The sequence below is a fragment of the Myotis yumanensis genome, unplaced genomic scaffold (assembly GCF_028538775.1).
Source record: "Myotis yumanensis isolate MYYU_CA2020_CCGP unplaced genomic scaffold, mMyoYum1.0.hap1 SCAF_3, whole genome shotgun sequence".
NCBI classification, from domain to species: Eukaryota; Metazoa; Chordata; class Mammalia; order Chiroptera; family Vespertilionidae; genus Myotis; species Myotis yumanensis.
In genome coordinates, this window is record NW_027223754.1 from 158,236,951 (window position 1) to 158,261,780 (window position 24,830).

At 43.1% G+C, this 24,830-nt stretch overlaps 1 protein-coding gene across 1 annotated transcript in view; it reads left to right on the top strand.

Moving 5' to 3' along the window:
- Positions 1-224: 224 nt before the first annotated feature.
- The window catches only part of NEMP1 (nuclear envelope integral membrane protein 1), a 29,728-nt gene continuing 5,122 nt past the window's right edge, over positions 225-24,830 (top strand). Inside the window, exons 1-8 of the mRNA XM_070409942.1 lie at positions 225-357; positions 14,188-14,306; positions 15,682-15,901; positions 18,647-18,719; positions 20,429-20,522; positions 20,955-21,069; positions 23,151-23,376; positions 24,507-24,680. Coding sequence (XP_070266043.1) covers positions 231-357; positions 14,188-14,306; positions 15,682-15,901; positions 18,647-18,719; positions 20,429-20,522; positions 20,955-21,069; positions 23,151-23,376; positions 24,507-24,680 — 1,148 coding nt within the window. The 5' untranslated portion in view covers positions 225-230. The remainder of the gene's footprint in view (positions 358-14,187; positions 14,307-15,681; positions 15,902-18,646; positions 18,720-20,428; positions 20,523-20,954; positions 21,070-23,150; positions 23,377-24,506; positions 24,681-24,830) is intronic.

Here is a 24,830-nt window from a genome sequence, read left to right on the forward strand (position 1 = left end):
GCCATTGCTAAAGACGAATTCTAATAGGCTGAAAGCTGCTGCTCCCGCCCTCTCGCATCAGTTTCCAAGAGGCGGGATTATAAGGTCCGCTGGGGACTACGAGCTCGAAGCTCCTCCCATCCAATTGGTTGTTATGGGGCGGGTCTTGTAGGGGATAGGCTGCTGGCCCTGCCTGTTCGGGATTAGTTGCTGGGGAGGGACACGTGAGGAGGCGGTGGCGGGAGGCGACTATGGCGGGAGGCATGAAAGTGGCGGTCTCTCCTGCAGTGGATGCCCGGCCCTGGGGCGGAGGGCCCCGGGGCGGCGGGGCAGTGCGGCTGCTCCTGGTTCTGTCCGGATGCTTGGTCTGTGGCTCAGGTACTGCCCGGGGCAGCAACTGTCAAGGGGGCTGGTTCCGAGGGAGTTACATTCCGAAAAGTGGGGAGCGGTCCCGGGCGAGGCCGGTCACTCTGCTGAGTGGCGCGGGCTTATGGGGAGAAAGAAGCTTGGTCGTCGGAGAATGGGCGCGGGTACTGAGTCAGGGCCTGGGGGGCGGCGTGGTGGCGGTGCCCTCAGTGGGGAGGAGCTTGGCGCCTTTTGGTGGAGACAGGAAGGGAGGCCCGAACTGGGCGAGAAGCGGTTCCCGGGGCTGGGTCCGCTGCACGGGCCTCCTCGAGTTTTTTGGTTAAAAGGAGGGAAACTCGAGAACCATTCGGGGTTGGCAGAGCTGCCGCTGGCAAGGGAGCATCTCATTCATTCAGCACATTAGCAACACCTCCTGCGTGTGTGATGTGCCAGGACTCGGGCATGGGTGGCTGACACGCAGTCATCTCTATCTAAGGCAGTGGCTCTCAGCCTTCCTAATGCCGCGACCCTTTAATACAGTTCCTCATGTTGTGGTGACCCCCAACCATAAAATTATTTTCGTTGCTACTTCATAAGTGTAATTTTGCTACTGTTAGAATCGTAATGTAAATATCTGATATGCAGGATGTATTTTCACTGTTACAAATTGAACATAATTAAAGCATAGTGATTAATCACAAAAACAATGTGTAATTATATATTGTGAAATATTTATTAATTAGGCGACCCCTGTGAAAGGGTCGTTCGACCCCCAAAGGGGTCTCGACCCACAGGTTGAGAACCGCTGATCTAATGTCTCCTGCCCTCTTAAGATCCTGGCCCCTGCAGGCCCTATGGAAGGGACCTGAAGCCGTTACATTCCCATTTCAAAAACATAGATACAAGCGCCATTCAGCATGAATACGTTTCTTGTGGAAATTTAATTCCTCAGGCAAATTTGATACGTACTACTGGTTAATTGGCATTGGACTGAGTTGAAAATTTTCCTTTTCTGCTCTAAATCAGAAAACCTAGAATTTAAAATTCTTCATAAATGGTATTTTTACTTCTATAGATAGATCACTTATTTAATGTTTATGAATTCAACATTTGGTTGCATATTTGTGGTGTTTCTACTGTTGTTTGAATATTAGCGGTGTTTCTTGCTCTTAATTTTAGATAACACTTTGTGTATATCTTTGTGTATAACTTTTATTGCATTTGGATATTTTTTAGGATAGATTCTCAGAAATGAATGTACTAGATCAATAGCTAAAATATATTTAAGATCCTTGAAACATCTTGCTAAAGTACTTTACTGAAAAGATGTGCCAGTGTGTACCACTATCAGCGATATTTACTTGTGATCCTTGACAGCACTGGAGACTGTAACACCTTCGCTAATTTGATAGATCGAAAATGTCATCTTAATGTACTTAGCATTTATTGCATTATTTGTGAGCATATTTCAACTGTTATTAGCTATTTAATTTTCTGTTTCAACTTTCGAATCTTTTGGAGTGTGTTTCTGTCCTTTGTTTTTGGCCTATTTGTTGTGATTTTTATTTTTTGGGATTTTTGTGGACTTTTAAAATCTTATTTGTATGAAGTTTTTTATATATAAAGGGATATAAATGTATTTATAATCTGTTTATTTATTGCCTCCCCCTTTCCTTTTCTTTTTTTTAACCAGTTAACTGCCATGCGTCCAAAATGGAAACCATCCCCACACACCACGATATTTTGAATTTAATTTAAAAAATCAACTTGCAATGAATATTATAAAAATAAATATATTACTCAGAATTCGGATGTTCTTGAATTATTTCAGCTGAAAATTCTCCTGAAAAATGATTTTAAAGTTGATGGGGCTGCCACTTAGGGAACACATTTTTAAAAAAATACATTTTATTGATTTTTTTACAGAGAGGAAGGGAGAAGGATAGAGAGTCAGAAACATCAATGAGAGAGAAACATCAATCAGCTGCCTCCTGCACACTCCCTACTGGGGATGTGCCCGCAACCAAGGTACATGCCCTTGACTGGACTCGAACCTGGGACTCTCCAGTCCACAGGCTGATGCTCTATCCACTGAGCCAAACCAGTCAGGCCTGAAACATTTTTTTTTTTTTAAATATATTTTATTGATTTTTTACAGAGAGGAAGGGAGAGAGATAGAGAGTTAGAAACATCGATGAGAGAGAAACATCGATCAGCTGCCTCTTGCACATCTCCTACTGGGGATGTGCCCGCAACCCAGGTACATGCCCTTGACCGGAATCGAACCTGGGACCTTTCAGTCCGCAGGCCGACACTCTATCCACCAAGCCAAACCGGTTTTGGCATGAAACATTTTTTTTTTAATAGACTCTGGTGGCATGTGAGGAAGTTCCATTGCTTGCGCCTACAGAAGCTTATGGCGTACAATTGGTTAAAATTCTCACCTGTGGACATGCTTAGAGGAACTGGCTGGGGTGGGGGGGGGGGGGGCGGTGAGGGGAAGAGAGAAAGAGAGAAACTGATTGCTCGCCTTCTGCTGTTGCCCTGACTGGGGATTGAACCCACAACCCAGGTATGTGCTCTGACTGGGAATCAGTAACCATTCAGTGCACAGGACGACACTCAAACCAACTGAGCCACTCCAGCCAGGCTGCCCCTTTTTTAAATAGAAGATTTATTTCTTTTTATGTGGTCACTTGATTTTATTATTTAGGTTTATTTCCATTCATGCTTAAAGTGCCCTCCAGATTGAATTGACACTATTTTTTTGTGTGGTACAATTTGATTTTTTTTATTTTACTTTTTAATCTATAATTAATGCTAGTATTTGGTGTGAGGTGAGGCTCTAGATAGATTTTCTTTTCCAAATAACCAGTCAGTTGTCCCAAGCATCCCATTGAATAATCTTTTGCTAAACTCACTGACTTAAGGTGCTAGTTATTTTTTTTAATCCTCACCCGAGGATATTTTTTCTATTGATTTTTGTTTTTAGAGAGAGGGGAAGGGAGAGAGGAGAGAGAGAGGGAAAGAGAAACATTGATGTGAGAGAGACACATTGATTGGTTGCCTCCCACATGTGCCCCGAAAGGGGCTGGGGACAACTTTGCAACCAAGGTACTGCCCATGGCTGGTGGACACTCTAACTGCTGAGTCAAACTGGCCAATGCTTAAGGTGCTAGTTTTTAAGGAGGCTTTTAAGTATGAACTGGATTACCTCCTTACAGAAATGAATAGGGGCTATTTAAGAATTAGAAGAGGTTATTTTCATAATTTTTTAGGGTCTGTTTTTGTCCTTACACATACTATGAATAATTTTCATTATCTACTACCTATAGATATTAATTGATCAGTGTTGTTGATTGAAAAGTAAGTTTGTAATGATCATAATTAAATATGAAGTTATTAACCTTTGAATAGCTGCTTTATCCTCCTATATAATAAAAGGCTAATATGCAAATTGTCCCCTTGACGAGGAGTTTGACCGGTGTGGGGGTGGGGGGGCAGGGCCGGCCGGCCAAAGGCCTGCAGCCCTCTCCCCGGCTGGCCCCATCCTGATGGCCTGGATTGGGGTGGGCCAGCTGGACCCTACCTGTGCACGAATTTGTGCACTGGGCCTCTAGTAGGTAAATAAAATGAGTAAGTTGTGATTCACTAAATTCCAAGAAGGCATTTTTCTGAGAAGTCGATCTTTGGGCTCAGAAAGCATTTTCCTGAATATTTAATTCATTTTGCCTTTTTTTTTTTTAAAGATTAGCATTTTTATTTTTTTAAATATATTTTATTGATTTTTTACAGAGAGGAAGGGAGAGGGATAGAGAGTTAGAAACATCGATGAGAGAGAAACGTTGATCAGCTGCCTCCTGCACACCCCCTACTGGGGATGTGCCCGCAACCAAGGCACATGCCCTTGACCGGAATCGAACCTGGGACCCTTCAGTCCACAGGCTGACACTCTATCCACCGAGCCAAACCGGCTAGGGCTCATTCTGCTTTTTAACATGCTGGCTAACTCACTTTAGGGAGGGAAAGAAAGTGCATGTCCTTTTGCCATTAGAAGCACAGGCTTTAACATGAACATTTTGACAACTTGTATAGGTTTCGGGCTCGATCCCCAGTGGGGGGCGTGCAGGGGGCTTCTCATCAGTGATTCTCTCTCATCTTTGATGTTTATGTCTTTCCCTCCCCCTCTCTAAAATCAATAAAAACTTATTTTTAAAAGTAAAAAAAGCATGTTGCTTTTTATAAAAGTTTTATTTGTTTTTTTAAAAATTATGTTTTTTTTAATTGATTTCAGAGAGAGGAAAGGAGAGGGAGAGACAGAAACATCAGTGATGAGAGAGAATCATTGATCGGCCACCTTGTGCATGCTCCCCACTGGGGATCGAGCCTCAATCCCGGGCAGGTGCCCCTGACTGGGAATCGACCTGGAATCCAGCTGTGACCTCCTGGTTTATAGGTTGATGCTCAACCACTGAGCCACACTAGCTGGGCACAAGTTTTATTTCTTTAGGAAAATGACATTGGAAAATTTTAGAGTTAGTTTTAAAACATTGTTACCTTTTCTTGGCATTCAGTGTTCCAAATGACCTATGTTAGTGATACATTATATTACCTGGTGCTGTGGGAAAGAAAGGGTTATTAAGTGTGAAACTTATTTTTTTTAAATTTGTAAATACAGTAGTTTTAAACATCATATAACCTTACTCTTTTACAATCTCCAGAAGAAAATAAACTATTGATTAGTTTATTCTTTTAGCATATTTATGAGTGTATTCTTTTAGTATATTTATTAGACAAATGTCAACAGGACTTTGAAAAGGTTTCATTTTATGAAAGATAGGATTGGAGGAAATCCAAGTTAATATTGGATTAAATCCTAGTAAGAAATTGATGGATGGGGTTCAGGACATGTTACTCTAAAATATAGTACCTTGGCACATTGAATATTTTAAGCTGAGGGAGTTTGAGAAAACAGCAGAAGCAGGAAGGTCACTGGAACCTCTCTTACTTAGCCCTTCTTCCCTGAAACAGGCCATAAAATCCTTCTGTGAGCCCCGGCCGGGTGGCTCAGTTGGTTGGAACATCGTCCTATACAACCTGAAAGGTTGTGGATTTGATTCCTGGTCAGGGCACATACCTAGTTTGTGGGCTTGATCCCTGGTCCTGGTACTTACAGGAGGCAATTGATGGCTCTTTCTCTCTCACATTGATGTTTTTTTCTCTCTCCTCCCTTCCTCTCTCTCTCAAATCAGTAAAAGCATATCCTTAGGTGAGGGTTAAAAAAAAACAAAACTCATGTGAGAGGTGCCCTCCCTATACCTGGAGGAAAGGAGCATGCTTGTCTCTGAAGACAAATGGACACTAAGAATCCTAACAAACAGGCCTTGCTCAGTCTCTCCTAGTTTACCACATTTACCTCATATTCCGTAACCTGTCCTGTTCCTTCAGATTATCCACTCTTCATCAACCCCAGCATAAAAAGTATATCGGTTTCAGGTTTCTTTAGGTCCTCCTTTCCTTATGAAGGCTTTTGTGTCACGTAAACATTAATTTGTATGCTTTTCTGCCTTTGTCAGTTTAATTTGCAGGCCCAGCCAAGGACCCTAAGAGAGTTAAGGAAGACTTTTTCTCCCCTATAATATCAAGACTGATTTTTTTTTTTAACTTGAGATATGATTCATATACCATAAAGCCCACCCTTTTCAGTGGTTTTTAGTATATACACAAAGTTGTGCAACCATCACCACTAATTTCAGAATATTTTCACCCATTGCAAATGAGACCCTTTACACACCATAGCATTCACTTTCCATTCCTCTCTTCCCAGCCCCTGGCAAATACGAATCTACTTCCTGTTTCTGTGGATTTGCCTATTCTGGACATTTCGAATAAGTGGAATAATTCAATATGTGGCCTTTTTTTTAGTCTGGATTCTTCCACTAATTATAATGTTTTCAGGATTCATCCATATTCTAGTGTGTATCAGTACTTCTTCTTATGGCTGAACTAGAGGCCCAGTGCACGAAATTTGTGTGGTCCCTCAGCCCGGCCTGCACCCTCTCGCAATCCGGAACCTCTGGCTCCTAACCGCTCACCTGCCTCCCTGCCTGATCGCGCCCCTAACTGCTTGCTCCCCTGCCAGCCTGATTGTCCCTAACTGCCTCTGCCTCACCCCCCCTCCGCCCCCTCGCTGTGGCTTTGTCTGGAAGGAAGTCAGACGTCCGGAAGATGTCCGGTCAATCTGGTCTAATTAGCATATTACCCTTTTATTAGTATAGATAATATCCTGTTGTATGCATATACCAAGTTTGTTTATCCATTGATCAATAGGTGGACATTTGGGTTTCCACTTTTTGGTTATTATGGATATTGCTGCTAAGTATATTTGTGTACAACTTTTTGTATAAACATTATGTTTCATTTCTCTTGGGTGTATACATAGAGGTGGAATTACTGGGTCATATAATAACTATGTTTAACTTTTTGAGGAACTGCTAAACTGTTTTCTAAAGAGGCTGCATCATTTTACTTCCCCGGTAGCAATGTCTGAGGGTGCCAGTTTCTCCACATCCTCCCTAACACTTGTTAATGTCCTCATTTTGATTATAGCCATCCTAGTTAGTGTGAAGTGGTATTTTATTGTGGTTTGAGTTGCACTTTCCTAATGACTAGTGATGTTGAGCCTGTTTTTATGTGCTTTATTGGCCATTTGTATATCTTCTTTTTTCCCCTCAATTTTATTTTGTATGGTTCAGTTATACAGCTTAGGGATTAGACAATCATATATTTACATAGTTTTCTCAATATTCCCAGTACCCCAGCTGGCACCAGACATAGTTATTGCAATATTATTGGCTATACTTCTTGTTTTTTTTTTGTTTTTTAAATATATTTTATTGATTTTTTACAGAGAGGAAGGGAGAGATAGAGAGTCAGAAACATCGATGAGAGAGAAACATCGATCAGCTGCCTCCTGCACATCTCCCACTGGGGATGTGCCCGCAACCCAGGTACATGCCCTTGACCGGAATCGAACCTGGGACCTTTCAGTCCGCAGGCCGACGCTCTATCCACTGAGCCAAACCGGTTTCGGCTTGGCTATACTTCTTATGCTCTACTTACAACCCCCTTAATATTTTGTAACTACCAATTTATACTTCTTAATGCCTTCACCTCTATCACTCAACCCCCAAACTTCCTTCCCTCTGGCAACCACCAGGTTGCATTCTGTGTCTATGAGTCTTTTCAGTTTTGTTTGTTTATTTTGTTCTTTAGATTCCATATAAGTGAAATCATATGGTATTTGTCTTTCTCTGACTGACTTATTTCACTGAGCATAATAACCTGTAGGTTTGTGTATGCTGTTGCAAATGATAAGATTTCACTCTTTTTTATGGCCAAGTAATATTCCATTGTATATGTGTACTATACTTTTTTTATCCCTCATTTATTGATGGGTACTTGGGTTGCTTCCATATCTTGGCTATTGTAAATAACGCTACAATGAACATAGAGGTACATATATTCTTTTGAATTAGTGTTTTGTGTGTGTGTGGTTTTTTAAAATAAATATCCAGAAGTGGAATCGCTGAGTCATAAGGCAGGTCCATTTTTAATTTCTTTTTAAAAAAATATATATTTTATTGATTTTTTCACGGAGACAAAGGGAGAGGGATAGAGAGTTATAAACATCAATGAAAGAGAAACATAGATTAGCTGCCTCCTGCACACTTCCTACTGGGATGTGCTTGCAACCAAGGTACATGACCTTGACCGGACTCGAACCTGGGATCCTTCATGCCACAGGCCGACGCTCTATCCACTGAGCCAAACTGGTTAGGGCCATTTTTAATTTCTTGAAGAAACTCCATACTGTTTTCCATAGTGTCTGCACCAATCTGCATTCCCACCAATAGTGCATGAGGGTTCCCTTTTCTCCACATCCTCACCATTGTATATTTTGTTTGGAGAAATGTCTATTCAAGTCCTTTGCCCATTTAAAAAAATGGGTTATTTCTCTTTTTGTTGTTGAGTTTAGTCTTTTGTTATGTATTCTAGATGTTAGACCCTTATCAGATATATAGTTTGTAAATATTTTCTCCCATTTTGTGGGTTGTACTTTCAAAACAACGCAGGCTTTTAATTTTTATGAAGTCTGATTTATTTTTTATTTTCATTTTTTGCTATGCTTTAGTGTCATATATAAGAAACCATTGCCTAATCCAAGGTCCCGAAAATTTACACCTGTGTTTTCTTTCTATTAAGCGTTTTACAGTTTTTGCTCTTACATTTAGGCTTAAGACTGAATTTAACTTCAAAATTAGTCTTAGCTTTTACCCTAAAACAATTTTGGATTGGTGGGCATCATTGCCTTTTTTGTGTGTAACTTTGGCTTCCTAATGTTTGGTTGAGGATTTTGTGTTTTTTATGGCTTTTGTGTGTGTTTGTTTTTAGTTTATTTAAATCTACCCACCTTTATATTAAGACCCAGAGAGATAACTGCATTTCTACTTAAAGTAGCACTTAATAAATTGTTAAGTACAATATAGAACTCAAGGGAGAAGTTACTTAAATGTTTTGTGGTAAAGAAGGTAGCTTGCACAATTTGAGTGGGAAGACACGAAAGAGTGGTCACTTTTTTTAAAAATAATTTTTTTTGTTTTTGTTTTTTTTTTTGTCTTTTTATTTTTTTATTTTTATTGCTTAAAGTATTACAAAGGTTACCACACATGTCTCCCCTTTTCCCCCGCCCTTGAAAAAAATAGTTTTTTAATTGATTTTTTTAGAGAGAGAGGGATGGAGAGAGAGAGAAGAGAGAGAAACATAGATTGGATACATCCTCTCTCACACTTTCCACTGTGGTATCAAACAGGCAACCCTGGCATGTGCCCTGGCCAGAGTTGAACTGGTGACCTCTTGGTGCAAGGGACAATGCTCAATCCACTGAACCACACCAGGGCTGGGCGAGAGTGGTCAGTTTTATTTTTTAATATACTTTTATTGATTTCAGAGAGGAAGGGAGAGGGAGAGAGAGATAGAAACATCAATGATGAGAGAGAATCATTGATCAGCTGCCTCCTGCATGCCCTCCACTGGGGATTGAGCTCGCAACCCAGGCATGTGCCCTTGACTGGAATCGAACCTGGGACCCTTCAGTTCGCAGGCTGATGCTCTGTCCACTGAGCCAAACCAGCTAGGGCTCACTTTTATTTTTTTAAATATGTTTTTACTGACTTCAGAGAGAGGAAGGGAGAGGGGGAGAGAGAGAGAAACATCAATGCTGAGAGAGAAACTTCAATCAGCTGCCTCCTGCATGCCCTCTACTGGGGATTAAACCCTCAACCTGGGCATGTACCCTGACCAGGAATCGAACCATGACCTCCTGATTCATGGGTCGATGCTCAACCAATGAAGAGTGGTCACTTTAAACTTTAAATTAACTGAGATTGAATATAGAACTCCTGAGGGGCAGAATGTTCTGTTTTGGTAAAACCGAAGGCAGTGCATATATTCATTGGCTGTTCTTAAAACTTGAAACAAATAGCAGGAAGAAAGCAACTTTGCAATCTTTTTTGTATTGCTTAAAGTAATTGTGTGTGTGTGTGTGTGTGTGTGTGTGTGTGTATGTATATGTATATCTACACTAATAAAAGAGAAACATGGTAATTAGCGTACGACCGCTACCCTTCCCATTGGCTAATCAGCGGATCCTTATGCAAATTAACTGTCAGCCAAAATGGCGGCCGGCAGCCATGCACTGAAGCGAACAGGGAGGCTTCCTTGCTTCAGTGACTGCAGACTCCAACGTTCCCCGCCTCACTTGCCGGCCTCTGAGCTGCAACTCTAAGCAACTATTACTATGTTGCAAATAAGAAGCTAAACAAAACCCCAGAAATGGGCTTTCAGTCAGCCCCAGACCGCAACATTGTATCGATGTTTTCAGCAGCGAGGCCTCAGAGCTAAAGCTGGCCCAGAATAAAAAAAAAAAAAAGAGAAAACAAGGAGCGGTTGGGAGCTTTTAGTCACCTGCCAGCGGGAAAACAGCCCTCAGCCCCTCAGCCAGCCTGGCCAGGCACCCAAGTGGGAACCCCCACCCTGATCCAGGACACTCTTCAGGGCAAACCAACCGGACCCCACCCGTGCACCAGGCCTCTATCCTATATAGTAAAAGGGTAATATGCCTCCCAGCACCAGGATCAGCGGAGCAGCGAGGCTCCCGGCACCGGGATCAGCGTTACAGGGGGCAGCGCCCAAACCCCCTGATCACCCTGCAGCTCTGTGTGTGACAGGGGGCGGGGCTACAACCTCCCTATCTGCCCTGTTCTGTTCATGACAGGGGAAGGCGCCCCAACCCCCTGATCAGCCCTGCTCTGTGCCTGATAGGGGGGAGCTCCCCAGTCCCCTGATTGCTCTGCGGCTCTGTGTGTGACAGGGTGCAGCGCACCAACCCCCTGATCGGCCCTGCTCTGTGTGTGATAGGGTGCGGCGCCCCAACCCCCGCCCCCACGGGCCCTGCTCTGTGTGTGACAGGGTAGAGCCATAACCTCCCCATTGGCCCTGCCCTGAGTGTGACAGGGCAGCGCCCCAACCCCTTGATCCGCCCTGCTCTGTGTGTGACAGGGGGCAGTGCCCCAACTCCCCTATCAGCCCTACTCTGTGAGTGACAGGGGGGAGCTCCTCAACCCCCTGATCGGCCCTACTCTGTGCGTGACAGGGTACGGAGCCCCAACCCCCTGATGGGCCCTGCTCTGTGCGTGACAGGGGGTGGCACCGCAACCTCCCCATCGACCCTGCCTTGAGTGTGACAGGGGGCGGTGCCCCAACCTCCCAGTTGGCCCTACCCTGAGCGTGACGGGGTGGCATCGCAACCTCCCGATCCGCCCTGCTCTGTGCATGAGGGGGCGGCGCCCCAGCTCCCCAATCGGCCCTGCTCTGAGCCCGACCAGGGGCTGCACCTAGGGATTGGGCCTGCCCTCTGCCACCCGGGAGCAGGCCTAAGCCAGCAGGTCGTTATCTCCCGAGGGGTCCCAGACTGCGAGAGGGCACAGGCCGGGCTGGGGGACATCCCCCCCCGCCGAGTGCACAAATTTTTGTGCACCGGGCTTCTAGTATATGTGTGTGTGTGTATATATATATATATATATATATATATATATATACACTAATAAAAGAGAAACATGGTAATTAGCGTACGACCGCTACCCTTCCCATTGGCTAATCAGCATATCCTTATGCAAATTAACTGTCAGCCAAGATGGCGGCCGGCAGCCAGGCAGCTGGAAGTGAACATGAGGCTTGCTTGCTCCAGTGACTGCAGACTCCAACGTTCTCCGCCTGACTTGCCAGCCTCTGAGCTGCAACTCTAAGAAACTTTGTAACAAATATAGAAGCTAAACAAAACCCCAGAAACCAGCTTTCAGCCAGCCGGGATCTCAGAGCTGGAGTTATACATTGTTTCGATTATAGAACGCAATCAGCAGCGGAAGCCTCAGAGCTAGAGCCAGAGCTAAAGCTGGCCCAGAATAAAAAAGAAAAAAAAAAGAAAAAAAGGAGCGGTTGGGAGCTTCAGTCAACAACCGCCAGCCTGAAAGCAGCCCTCAGCCACTCACCCAGATTGGCCAGGCACCCCAGTGGGGACCCCCACCCTGAAGGGTGTGTGACCAGCTGCAAACAGCCATCATCCCCTCATCCAGGCTGGCCAGGCACCCCAGTGGGGACCCCCACCCTGATCCAGGACACCCTTCAGGGCAAACCAGCCGGCCCCCAGGCCTCTATCCTATATAGTAAAAGGGTAATATGCCTCCCAGCACCGGGATCAGTGGAGCTGCGAGGCCTCCTGGCACCGGATCAGCGTGACAGGGGGCAGCGCCCAAACCCCCTTATCGCCCTGCAGCTCTGTGTGTGACAGGGTGCGGCGCCCCAACCCCCTGATGGGCCCTGCTCTGTGTGTGACAGGGGGCGGTGCCCCAACTCCCCTATCGGCCCTACCCTTTGCATGACAGGGGGGAGCTCCCCAACCCCCTGATCGGCCCTGCTCTGTGTGTGACAGGGGGTGGCGCCGCAACCTCCCCATCGACTCTGCCTTGAGTGTGATGGGGCGGCGCCCCAACACCCCAATCGGCCCTACCCTGAGCATGACTGGGGGTGGCATCACAACCTCCCGATCCGCCCTGCTCTGTGCTTGACGGGGCGGCGCCCCAACTCCCCAATCGGCCCTGCTCTGAGCCCGACCAGGGGCTGCACCTAGGGATTGGGCCTGCCCTCTGCCACCCGGGAGTGGGCCTAAGCCAGCAGGTCATTATCTCCTGAGGGGTCCCAGACTGTGAGAGGGCACAAGTGGGGCTGAGGGTCACCCTCCCCCCGCCAGTGCACAAATTTTTGTGCATCGGGCCTCTATTATATATATAAAACCCTAAGTAACCGGTTGCTATGACGTGCACTGACCACCAGGGGGCAGATGCTCAACGTAGGAGCTGCCCCCTGGTGGTCAGTGCATTCCCACAGCAGGAGCGCTGCTCAGCTGACGGGTGCCAGACGCAGGGCTCATGGCTGGCCCTGCCTCTGGCCTCCATGGCAGTGCTACTGAGCCGCCTGGTGCAGTAGGGCTGGGATGAACGGGATTGGTGCAGTGCCCAACATGCCGCTTAATGCACTACTACATCCCTCAAGGGATGTCAAACTGCTGGTTTTGGCCTAATCCCCACAGGCCAGGCCAAACTGGCAGTCCGACATTCCCTGAGGGGTCCGGGATTGCAAGAGGGTGCAGGCCAGGCTGAGGAACCCCACCAGTGCATGAATCCGTGCACCGGGCCTCTAATATATATATATATATATATGTACTAGAGGCCCAGTGCATGAAATTCATGCACGGAGAGGGGATCCTTCAGCCCAGCCTGCACCTTCTCGCAATCTGGGGCTCCTTAGGAAATGCCCCTCTTGAAATCCGGGACTTCTGGCTCCTAACCACTGGCCTCTGCCTGCCTGCCTGATCACCCCTAACCACTCTGCCTGCCTGCCTCATTGCTCCTAACTGCTCGCCTGCCTGCCTGATCACCCCTAACCACTCTGCCTGCCTGCCTGCCTGATCACCCCTAACTACTCTGCCTGCTTCCCTGATCACCCTAACTGCTTGCCTGCCTGCCTCATCTCACCTAACTGCCTCTGCCTTGGCCCCCAGCACTGCGGCTTCGTCCAGAAGGACTTCCAGAAAGTCATTCAGCTGTCCAGTCTAATTAGCATATTATGCTTTTATTATTATAGATAATCATTGCCAATTCTGTTCATTCTACCTGAGAAAGGGATAGAGAAAAAAACACGAGATGAGGTTACTTTGGCTTTGCCTTTTTAACGGATACAGGACCTGGGTGTGAATCTCAATTAAGCTAATTTGACTTTGGGCAAATTCATCTTTTTTTGTTGTTAACCCTCATCCGAGGATATCCCCACCCCCCCATTGATTTTTAAAATATATATATTTTTATTGGTTTCAGAGAGGGAGAGAGTGATAGAAACATCCATGATGAGAAAGAATCATTGATTGGCTGCCTCCTGGGGGTTGAGCCCGCAACCCAGGCACGTGCCCTTGACTGGAGGGTTAAATGAGATTGCATACTGTCTTAACAGTAAATAGTAGCTTTCCTTATTACTTATTCTGGGTTAATGACTATTTGTAATATCTAAATAAAATTAGACAGAAATAAGACTATCTTATTTCTTCTCTTATTTCAGTTATCTTGTTTCTCAGTCATTGACATTTTAACCTCAACTTTAAGAAAGTGGTCAGTTTAAATCTTTATGAAATGAGTTAATAGTTATTAACTTGTTCTGTAACATTTAATTCTTATTTTCTTTCTTTGCATAAAGTTGAAATTAATGTGGTCATGCTTCAGGAATCTCGAGTTTATACTATGACTGCCAGGCAACAATTCTGTTATGAAAATGTGCTTATCCCAAAGTGGCATGATATATGGACACGGATACAGGTAATAATTTGGAGGCCCCTGGCAGGGGCAGCTTTTGTGAATGTTTGTCTGTATTAGTGAGTTCTTTGACACTCTTTATCTGTAGCACACAATTTTTATTTAATTTTTTAAAATATATTTTTATTGATTTCAGAGAGGAAGGGAAAGGGGGAGAGATAGAAACATCAATGATGAGAGAGAATCATTGATCAGCTGCCTCCTGCACACCCCCTTCTGAGGATCAAGCCCGCAATCCGGGCATGTGCCCTTGACTGGAATCCAACTGAGGACCCTTCAGTCCACAGGTTGAGGCTCTATCCACTGAGCCAAACCAACTAGGAACACACACAAGTTTTTATAAAGTATTATTAACAACCTTGGCAGAGCTGAGATTATCCTGAATTGTGTTTTCATCAATAAGCATTTTTTCCTATTTATGTTCCTCTCTCTGCTCATTTAAGTAGCTTATAATACTTGACCCTGAGGTAAACTTCCTCCTTTTCCCAAAGAAACTTCTTTCTTCTCTTGCCTTTTCTTTTTACACACACACACACACACACACACACACACACACACCCGACACATCTTTTCTTTTTAAAGGCCTTCTGCCTTCTTTGGCCAGGAAACTGCCTTGTGTTTGTCAGGATGTAAATAAACTCTTTTGCCTTGCTGCTCTTATTTTTATTCTACACAGGATGTTTCATAAGCCTCCTGAACTGAAGTTTCCCCTTGATAGAATGAATGACTTTGGTCTCATTTATTTCATAACGCCATTAAACCACCTGGCAAGGCAAGAGTGTCTGGCTGTAATAGTGATTGAACAAAATGAGTCCTTTTGAAAATGGTGCTACTCTCATAAGCATAGTTACTAATAAGGGCAGTTGTTGTTCACATCAGAAACATCAGGGTGGGCTTGTGGGTTTCTTTTTTTAATTCTCTTTTTTTATTGTCTGATATAAAAATCATATTCCATCTGGGGCAAATTATAACCAACATGTACCCATAATCAGTGATTTGTGACAAAGGGTTGAATTTCTCAGCCTGTCATTATGGGAAAACTTTTTGGGGCTGTTTATGCTTGGCAATTTTCTTAATATTCTAGACCCTGGCTTTGAATGATCTCTTATAAATAGCTGTATTGTGGAAGTCTTTTTTCTCCCTATGTTCAGGCCTAATAGTAGATTCAGATCATGTTAACAACAAGACATTCTAACAGCTGCCTCTCTATACCATGTGCAATGATATTTGTCCAATTATGTTTTAGCCACTGCATCTCTATATTCTCATAAGCCTTGTGGAAAAGTAGTGCCATTTCTGATTTAGATATTTACTCTAAAGTTTTGTGTTAATTTAAAATTTTTATTTGTGAAAAATTCATTCCTATTTTGTGTTACAGATTCGGGTAAATAGTTCCAAACTGGTACGAGTCACCCAGGTGGAGAATGAGGAGAAACTGAAGGAGCTAGAGCAGTTTAGTATCTGGAACTTTTTTTCCTCCTTTTTAAAAGAGAAACTGAATGACACCTATGTTAATGTGGGACTGTACAGCACAAAAACCTGCCTCAAAGTTGAGATTATAGAGGAAGACACCAAGTACAGTGTCACTGTGACCCGCAGTAAGTCTTACCTATGTTTTTATGATGAATTCTATAGTGAGAAGGGACTGAACTTTGGAGGGTATAATTAGTGAGAAAGAGAAGTCAGCCCAAGATAATTCCATTTTGGTTCTGATTATAACCTGAGTTTACTACTCCTCCAAACAGTTTAGAGAAACTCCACCCCACATAAAGCCCTTTAGGCCTAGAATTGAGACTTCACGTTAGATCATTGTAAGTACCTCCTTACCTAGAATTGTGAAGATGCACATTCTTAATTCTTCCAATGGCTCTGACCTGATATTCCTAGTATTTCTCAGAGTATAAAAGATGTATTTCTGCCTTCTGGGCACTTCTAGACAAAGGTAGATGTCCCACAATGTACAGGTCTACATTTGAAGACATGAACGGTTAAATAATAAAAACTGAAGATCCCTAGCCAGTTTGGCTGAGTGGATAGAGCAGTGATGGCGAACCTTTTGAGCTCAGCTTGTCAGCATTTTGAAAAACCCTAACTTAACTCTGGTGCCGTGTCACATATAGAAATTTTTTGATATTTGCAACCATAGTAAAACAAAGATTTATATTTTTGATATTTAATATATTTAAATGCCATTTAATAAAGAAAAATCAACCAAAAAAATGAGTTCGCGTGTCATCTCTGACACTCGTGACATAGGTTTGTCATCACTGGGATAGAGCCTGTGGACTAAAGAGTCCCAGGTTCGATTCCAGTCAAGGGCACATGCCCGGGTTGCAGGTTCGATCCCCAGTAGGGGGTGTGAGGAGGCAGCCGATTAAGGATTCTGTCTCATCATTGATGTTTCTCTCTCTCTCCCCTTCTCCCTTCCTCTCTGAAATCAATATATATATATTGATTTCAGTTCCGCCTTTCTTCAGAACTGAATATTAGTACTTCATAAGTAAAAAGTATTTGTGGAATGATAAATATGAAGATCACTGCAATTTAAGGCTTACTCAGTGGAACTAGAAGTCCTCCCTTCTCTGAATGTCTGGGAAAGTTTCACAGAGGAGGTGGATCATTATCCTGTTGAGTTCTCTGTGACTTTTGGTCTCTCCCTGGTTACCACCCAGGGTCCTGGATTGTTGTGAGAGGTGGAAAGGTTCTTGGGTTTTGCTACAAAATAGTTTGTGCCTTCTAATTGCCCCAGGGTTTCACAGTTCTTTGGATTGGCCTGTTGTGTTTTTTGTTGTTGTTCTTGCTTGGTTGGTTGATTGGTTTTTGTATTTCTTTTACATTTACTGATCTTTTTTTATCCTATTCCGTTTGTGGACCTCCCCTAAACTCAGCTCTTGAATGTGAAGGTGTGGGAGGGTCTTGTATGCCCCTAAGGGGCCTCTGCTTGGGCCCCCTGGTCCTGAGTGAACTGTGTTTGAGTGTAGGTTTTTCCAACACAGTTGTTGTATAGCGAAGGGAAGTAAATGGTGGTGTTGGGCCAGAAGAACAGCCAGTTAGAGAACAACAGAAGGCCCTTATCCAAAGTTCTAGGCAAATCTGTTAAGTCCCAGCCTGAGTGACTTAAGGCTTGAAAACCAGAGTGGTGGAGACCTCTTGTGGGCAATTGCATGAAGTGCTGATGCCACTATGCCTGGCTCTATCCAAAGCAACACTTGGTTTCTTTCAGCCTTGGTGTAGGTAGCCAAAATAAAAATAAGATCTTCAGGAAAGTACAGGCTAGACAGAGACCTAATTACCCTTTCTCTTTGGAAGGGTGTCCCAGCTTTGTGTGGAATTTATAATGCTATTTAGGTGGACTCTTTGTATTTATTTTATTAGCTGACTAATAATGCCAGCGTTGCCTTTTATTCTACCCAATAACTCCCTCTTATCCATGGTTTCACTTTCTGTGGTTTCAGTTACCTAAATTGTGTGCTGTTCTGGGTAGCGGGATAAAATCTTGTACTATCCCATCTGGATATGAATTGTCCCTTTGTCCAGTGTACCCACGCTGTATACCCTACCCTCCTGTTGGCCGCTTAGTCGCCATCTGGGTTATCAGATTGATTGTCACGATTGACTGTCCCCATATTGCAATGGTTGCGTTCAAGTAACCCTTAGTTTATTTAATAATGGCCCCAAAGCACAAGAGTAGTGATGCTAGTAATTTGGATATACCAAAGAGAAGCTGTGAAGTGCTTTCTTCAAGTGAAAAGGTGAAAGTTATTGACTTAATAAGGAAAGAAAAAGAGTGTCGTATGCTGAGGTTGCTAAGATAAACGGTAAGAATGAATCTTCTATCCATGAAATTGTGAAGAAGGAAAAGAAATCCATGCTAGTTTTGCTGTCAAAAGTCAAACTGCAAAAGTTACAGCCACAGTGCATGATAAGCGCTTAGTTAAGATGAAAAAGGCATTAAATTTATGGGTGGAAGACCTGGGCAGAAAACGTGTTCCAATTGATGGCTGTGTGTTGCACCAGAAAACATTGGACCTCTACTAAGACTTCAAGCAGGGAACCCTAAAATGAATGGCCACATTCACATAACTTTTATTACAGTATATTGTTATAATCTAATTGTTAGTTGTTGTTAATCTCTTACTTTGCCTATTTTACAAATTAAACTTTATCATAGCTGTTTTTGTATAAGAAAATATAGGACATTACATATATGCTTCAGTACCATCCATGGTTTCAGGATTCCATTGGGGGTCTTGGAACATATCCCCCAGCAGATGAGGAGGGACTACTATAATGCCTTAAACTGTTTGTTTCTCCTATTAAACAGAAGTCTCTGTTTATTTCAGGATTTGACCCCAAACTCTTTTTCGTTTTCCTTCTTGGACTTATGTTATTTTTTTGTGGAGACTTGTTGAGCAGGTAAGTTCCAAGGCTAGAGTGCGGAATGATGAAACTCAGATCTGTCCTTGACTTTTATTGTAAAAACTCCAAGTGCTGCCATTTCCTTTTCCAGGATCTTTATGGCTAGGCCATTATCTGCTTGGATAATTTTTAAAAGTACTTTAATATATGTGTAATGATTTTTGTTTTTTCCTTGTATTACATAAGACTGGCAATAGTGAAATCTTCCCATTAGTTTGACCTATCTTGTGATGAGTCAACCACTCCACCATTGGAAAGAATGTGTTAAGCCCTTATTTTTACTGGGCTATGTGTGTGTTGATAAGCTTCATGCCATTCAGAAATAAAGAGACAAACATTAACTACTTATTCATTTCCTGCCTTTTTGGAACTTACCAGCCAAGCTAGGTGACATGTCCAAATACAAAGAAAAGAAATAGAGAAAAAAGCAAACATTGAACAAAGATAGAACCAACATTAACTAGTATACAAGTAAAAAGAGTATTTGTGGAGTAGTGAATGACAGATTAACAATTGGAGTTTGAAGTTGGGCTGGAGTGAGGTTGGTGGAAGTTGTTCCTTTTTTGGAGGGATTCTAAGAGAAACTCAATGAGGGAGGAATAACTGATAGAAAGAGCCTGGAATAGGAGTAGGAGCTCTCTGTTCTAGGCCCTGTGTTTGCTTTATCCTTCTGGGTAATCAGTTCAGTTCCAGTCTCCACAAGTGCAGTATTGTCCCTTCCTTCTCCCAGAGATGGTGTACGGTTCCTCAAAAGAAAGATTCTTATTAAAAACTAGAGGCCCGGTGTAGGAGATTCATGCATTGGGGGGCAGGGTGCCTCAGCCCGGCCTGCACAGTCCGGGACCCCTCGGGGGATGTCTGCCTGCCAGCTTAGGCCTGATCCCTAAGCCCCCTAAGCTGGCAGGCACACATCCCTCTCGCAGTCCGGGACCCCTCGCTCCTTACTGCCCGCCTGCAGCAGAGACAGGAGAGGCTCTCACCACTGTTGCTGGGCTAGCCAGCCATCTGGCTAAGCAGTGCTCCCCCTGTGGGAGCGCACTGACCACCAGGGAGCAGCTCCTGTGTTGAGCGTCTGCCTCCTGGTGGTCAGTGTGCATCATAGCGACCAGTCGTTCTGCCCTTTGGTCGATTTGCATATTACGCTTTTATTATATAGGATTGGGTTGGGAGAGATGCTGGGGATCAAAGTAGGAGACTAAATAGAGGTTTATTTTGGGGATATACTTGAGGGGACCTCATTGATACTAATCCTCGTAATCTGGGAGCAACTATATTGTTATAGTTTCTTCAGTTTTCTGACTTCAAGTTTTGGGCAAATACCTGTTCTAATCTTTTTTTTTTTTTTTTTTAAATGTTTAAGTTTGTGTCTTTCTTTTTTAATATATTTTATTGATCTTTCACAGAGAGGAAGGGAGAGAGATAGAGAGCCAGAAACATCAATGAGAGAGAAACATCGATCAGCTGCCTCCTGCACATCCCCCACTGGGGATGTGCCCGCAACCCAGGTACATGCCCTTGACCGGAATCGAACCCGGGACCCCGCAGTCCACAGGCCGACACTCTATCCACTGAGCCAAACCGGTTTCGGCACCTGTTCTAATCTTGTATCTGTTTTCTATCTTTTGACTAGGATAGTTGTCCTAGTTGGAACAATGCCATGTATGAAGAATACACACATAGTCATGAAAGACATTTTCTCTTTGCAGAAGCCAAATCTTCTACTATTCCACTGGGATGGGTGTGGGAATTGTGGCGTCTCTGCTAATCATCATTTTCATGCTGTCCAAGTTTATACCCAGGGTAAGTAGCAGAATACTCATGTGGTTAAGATGAGCCTGGATAGTTGAAGGATAGTTTTCTTAGGTAATTTAGCAGCACTGAAATTTGCATTGATATCTAAGCCAATGTCCTACTCCTTCCTTGATTCAGAAAGGTACTTACCATGATGAAACTTGGAGCCTGATTGCATATAAACTCCCTTTTTATTTAAAATTCCGTGCTTAGTGGGGGATTAAAGTCTCCTTCCTATTTGCTAATTACATAGTCAGGCTTTTAAGTTATTTAGCATCTCATTTTCCCAGTGTCCTTAGCAGACTGTACCACTTTAAATAGGAAATCTTTGTCAGAGATGTATTTTTCAGTAGTTTCAGGTTTTTTTAAACATAGTTTCATTTTGCTTTTATGTATGGAAACCTTTTGTAACTTTTTGCTTTCACTTCTACTCTGTTTTAGAAAAGTCCCATTTACATCATCCTGGTGGGAGGCTGGTCCTTTTCGCTATACCTCATTCAACTAGTTTTTAAAAATTTACAAGAGATCTGGAGGTGCTACTGGCAGTATCTTTTAAGTAAGTGTTACTGGTTTTGTTTTCCTTTTTATATGTTTATAAACTATTTTAGTTAATTTGGTCATGAAATTAACTTTTAGGAGTTTAATAGTCCATGCCATTTTATTAACTTTTAAGAATCGTAGTTCTTCACTTATTTCTAATCCCTCTTACAGTTGTTACCTTCTCTTAAATTAAAATGATGCTGCTCGGAAGAAGACTTTAATTTGTGTTGTAGATAAGTATACCTTTCTTTATATGATAGGCATCTTTCTGAAAAACTGTAAATTGACTTTATTAATACAATTGTATTTGTTTTATTTATTGTTATTGTTGACAGTATTACAGATGTCCCTCATTTTCCCTCCCTTTGCCGCCCTCCACCCAGCCTCTGCCCCATCCCAGGCCTTCACCACACTATTGTCTGTGTCCATGGGCTATGCATATATTCAAATACGTTCTGTAGTTAATTTCTTCCTGTCCCTCCAACCCCCCTGCTCTCTGAGATCTGTCAGTCTGTTGCAGGCATCCATGCCTCTGGACCTATTTTGTTTGTCAGTTTATTTTGTTCTTTAGATTCCACATTTAAGTGGGATCATGTGCTATGTGTCTTTGTCTGACTGGCTTATTTCGCTTAGCATAATATTCTCCAGGTCCCTCCATACTGTCACAAAGGGTAAGAGATCCTTCTTTTTTACAGATGAATACATAGGATTCTATTGTGTAAATGCACTACAGCTTTTTTTATCCACTCATCAACTGATGGGCATTTGGGCTGTTTCCAGATCTTAGCTATTGTAAACAGCACTATTTATAGTATCTAGGGGTGCATAGATTCTTTCTGATTGGTGTTTTGGGATTCTTAGGATATATTCCTAGAAGTAGGATCATTGGGTCAAATGGGAGATCCATTTTTAATTTTTTGAAGAAATTCCATACTGTTTTCCACAGTGACTGCAACCAGTCTGCATTCCCACCAGCAGTAAACCAGGGTTTCCTTTTCTCCACATCCTCACCAGCACTTGTTGTTTGTTGATTTATTGATGGTAGCCATTCTGGCAGGTGTGAGATGATACCTTACTGTAGTTTTAATTTGCATCTCTCTGATCATTAGTGATATTGAGCATGTTTTCATATGTCTGTTGGCCATCTGTATGTCCTCTTTGGAGAAGTGTCTATTTAGGTCCTTTGCCCATTTTTTAATTGGATTGTTTGTCAACATAATTGTATTTCTAATATACTTGAGGGCTTGAAGAAATAACTCTCCATCGAATTTAATCTGTAAAGCAGGAATCCTTTTTTTATACAGATGGTAACTCTTAATCTACCCTTTGAGAGGTGATTAATCTGGATTTCCATATATTGAGTCATTTCTTGTTAATCCTCACCGGAGGATCTTTTTCTTTTTCTTTAATTTTTTTTTTTATTGATTTCAGAGAGGTAGAGAGAGATAGAAACATCAGTGATAAGAGAGAATCATTGATTGGCTGCCTCCTGCACAACCCCCACTGGGGATTGAGCCTGCAACCCTGGTGTGTGCCCTTGACTCGATTCGAACCTGGAACCCTTCAGTCTGCAGGCCGATGCTCTATCCATTGAGCCAAACCAGCTAGGGCCCGAGGATATTTTTCCATTGACTTTTAGAGAGAGTAGAAGGGGGAGAGTGGGAGGGGGAGAAATAGAGAAACATTGATGTGAGAGAGACACATGGATTGGTTGCCTCCCCCACACGCCCTGACCAAGGCCAGGGATCCAGCTGGCAACTGAAGTGTGTGCCCTTGATCAGAATCAAACCTGGGACCCTTCAATCATCGGGCCGACACTATTCACTGAGCCAATCTGGCTAGGCCATATATTGGTTTTTTTAAACAGACTATTCTGGAGTTGTTCAATGTGTAGCAGTGCTTCATTTGATGCAAATAAATTAGGGATAAAAGGAAGGATGGAAGCTTAAAAAGATAAAGATATCTGAATGATAGAAAAAAATATGAATAATTGAGTAATGATCTTGTCCATTTTCCCAGTTCAGTCGGTGCTAGTCACTTACTGCTTTTCCCCACACAAATTATTTTACTAATGTCTTCTGTTAACTCTTCTCATAGGTTATGTCCTCATAGTTGGATTTATAAGTTTTGCAGTCTGTTACAAGTATGGGCCCTTGGAGAATGAACGAAGTATCAACCTGCTGACCTGGACCTTGCAGCTGATGGGCCTCTGTTTCATGTATTCTGGTATCCAGATACCACAGGTTGCTTTTGCCATTATCATCATTGCTCTGTGCACTAAGAACCTGGAGTATCCTATTCGGTGGCTGTACATCACTTACAGGTGACTGAAAGGCAATGTAACTATTGAAATGTACAATGTGTGATACAGTTGCAGCAAAAGGACACAAAAATGTTGACCTGGGAGCCTCTTTGCTAATGAAAATTTATTGTATTATTGCTTCTGATTTTTGTCCTTCCTGAGTCTCTTTCTTTAGACTATAGGCATTTTTGTAGTTTTATTATAGTTATTTTATATAAAAGTATCCACTAAAGTGTGATGTGCTCATGTTACCACTAGATGGTGCAAAGTATATTACTTTTATATCAAATGCCGCAGGTTACCTGGTTTCAGAGTCTTTCACATTGGCTCTCAGATTGCGCTGGGAGTCCTGGTCTTTTTCTTTTAATTGATTTTCCCCCCTCTGTAGAGAGAGAAGAAGGGAGAGGGAGAGAGAGAAACATTGATCGGCTGCCTCCTGCATGTCCCCTACTGGGGATAGAGCCCAGAAGCTGGGCATGTGCCCTGACCAGGAATCGAACCATCAACCTTTCAGTGCACCAGATGATGCCCAACCAACTGAGCCACACTGGCCAGGGGTGGGAGTCCTAGTCTTAAGATGTAATTCATAGTGTGTTATCACCTTGCATAGTGAATATGGAATGATCTCAGATTGTCAGTGGTGGTTCTATTACAGATAGTCAAGGGTGATATCTTCAGTTTGGGGAACAAAGTTAATGGACCACAATTTTACACCATCATTTTTGGTCATTTTCCCAGTTTTTGGAAAATAAATACTTTGCCTATCATTTATTGGCAAATAAGTGAATTTACTCACATTAGTGAATAATAATTGACTATTCTGACTTGTCACTAATAGTCTGACATATCAAGAGTACATTATAACTAAAGATATCTGGCTCAGCCAGCAGCCAGCGTGGTCACAGTTCAGTTCCCAGTCCGGGCACATACCCGGGTTGCAGGTCCAATCCCCTGTGAGGGGCGTGCAGGAGGCAGCCAATCAATAATTCTCTCATCATTGATGTTTCTATCACTCTGTCCCTCTCCCTTCCTCTCTGAAATCAAGAAGGTCAGGCTCTCTGCTGCATGCCTGGCCCACTGAAGGGAGCTAGAGGTAAGGGTGCATGCAGATTACTGATTAATGATTCATGGTGTTATTTTGATGAGCACAGAAAGATGTGTAAGGCAACAGAAAAGATTGTCCCCCCTCGTCTCCTGACAGAAGAAGAGTATCGAATACAAGGAGAGGTGGAAACTCAAAAGGCGTTAGAGGAGCTTCGAGAATATTGTAACAGTCCAGACTGCTCGGCTTGGAAGACTATTTCTCGAATCCAGTCTCCAAAGAGGTAAACTCTTGGCTAGACATGCCAAGCATCTGTCACGGTGACTGTGACCTTGAGTTTTAACAGATCATACTTCTAGGTAATAATTTTGTATTTATGGCTTTATTTTCCTGTTCATCTAGTAGTCAAGAGAAAGGTATGTATATCATCATA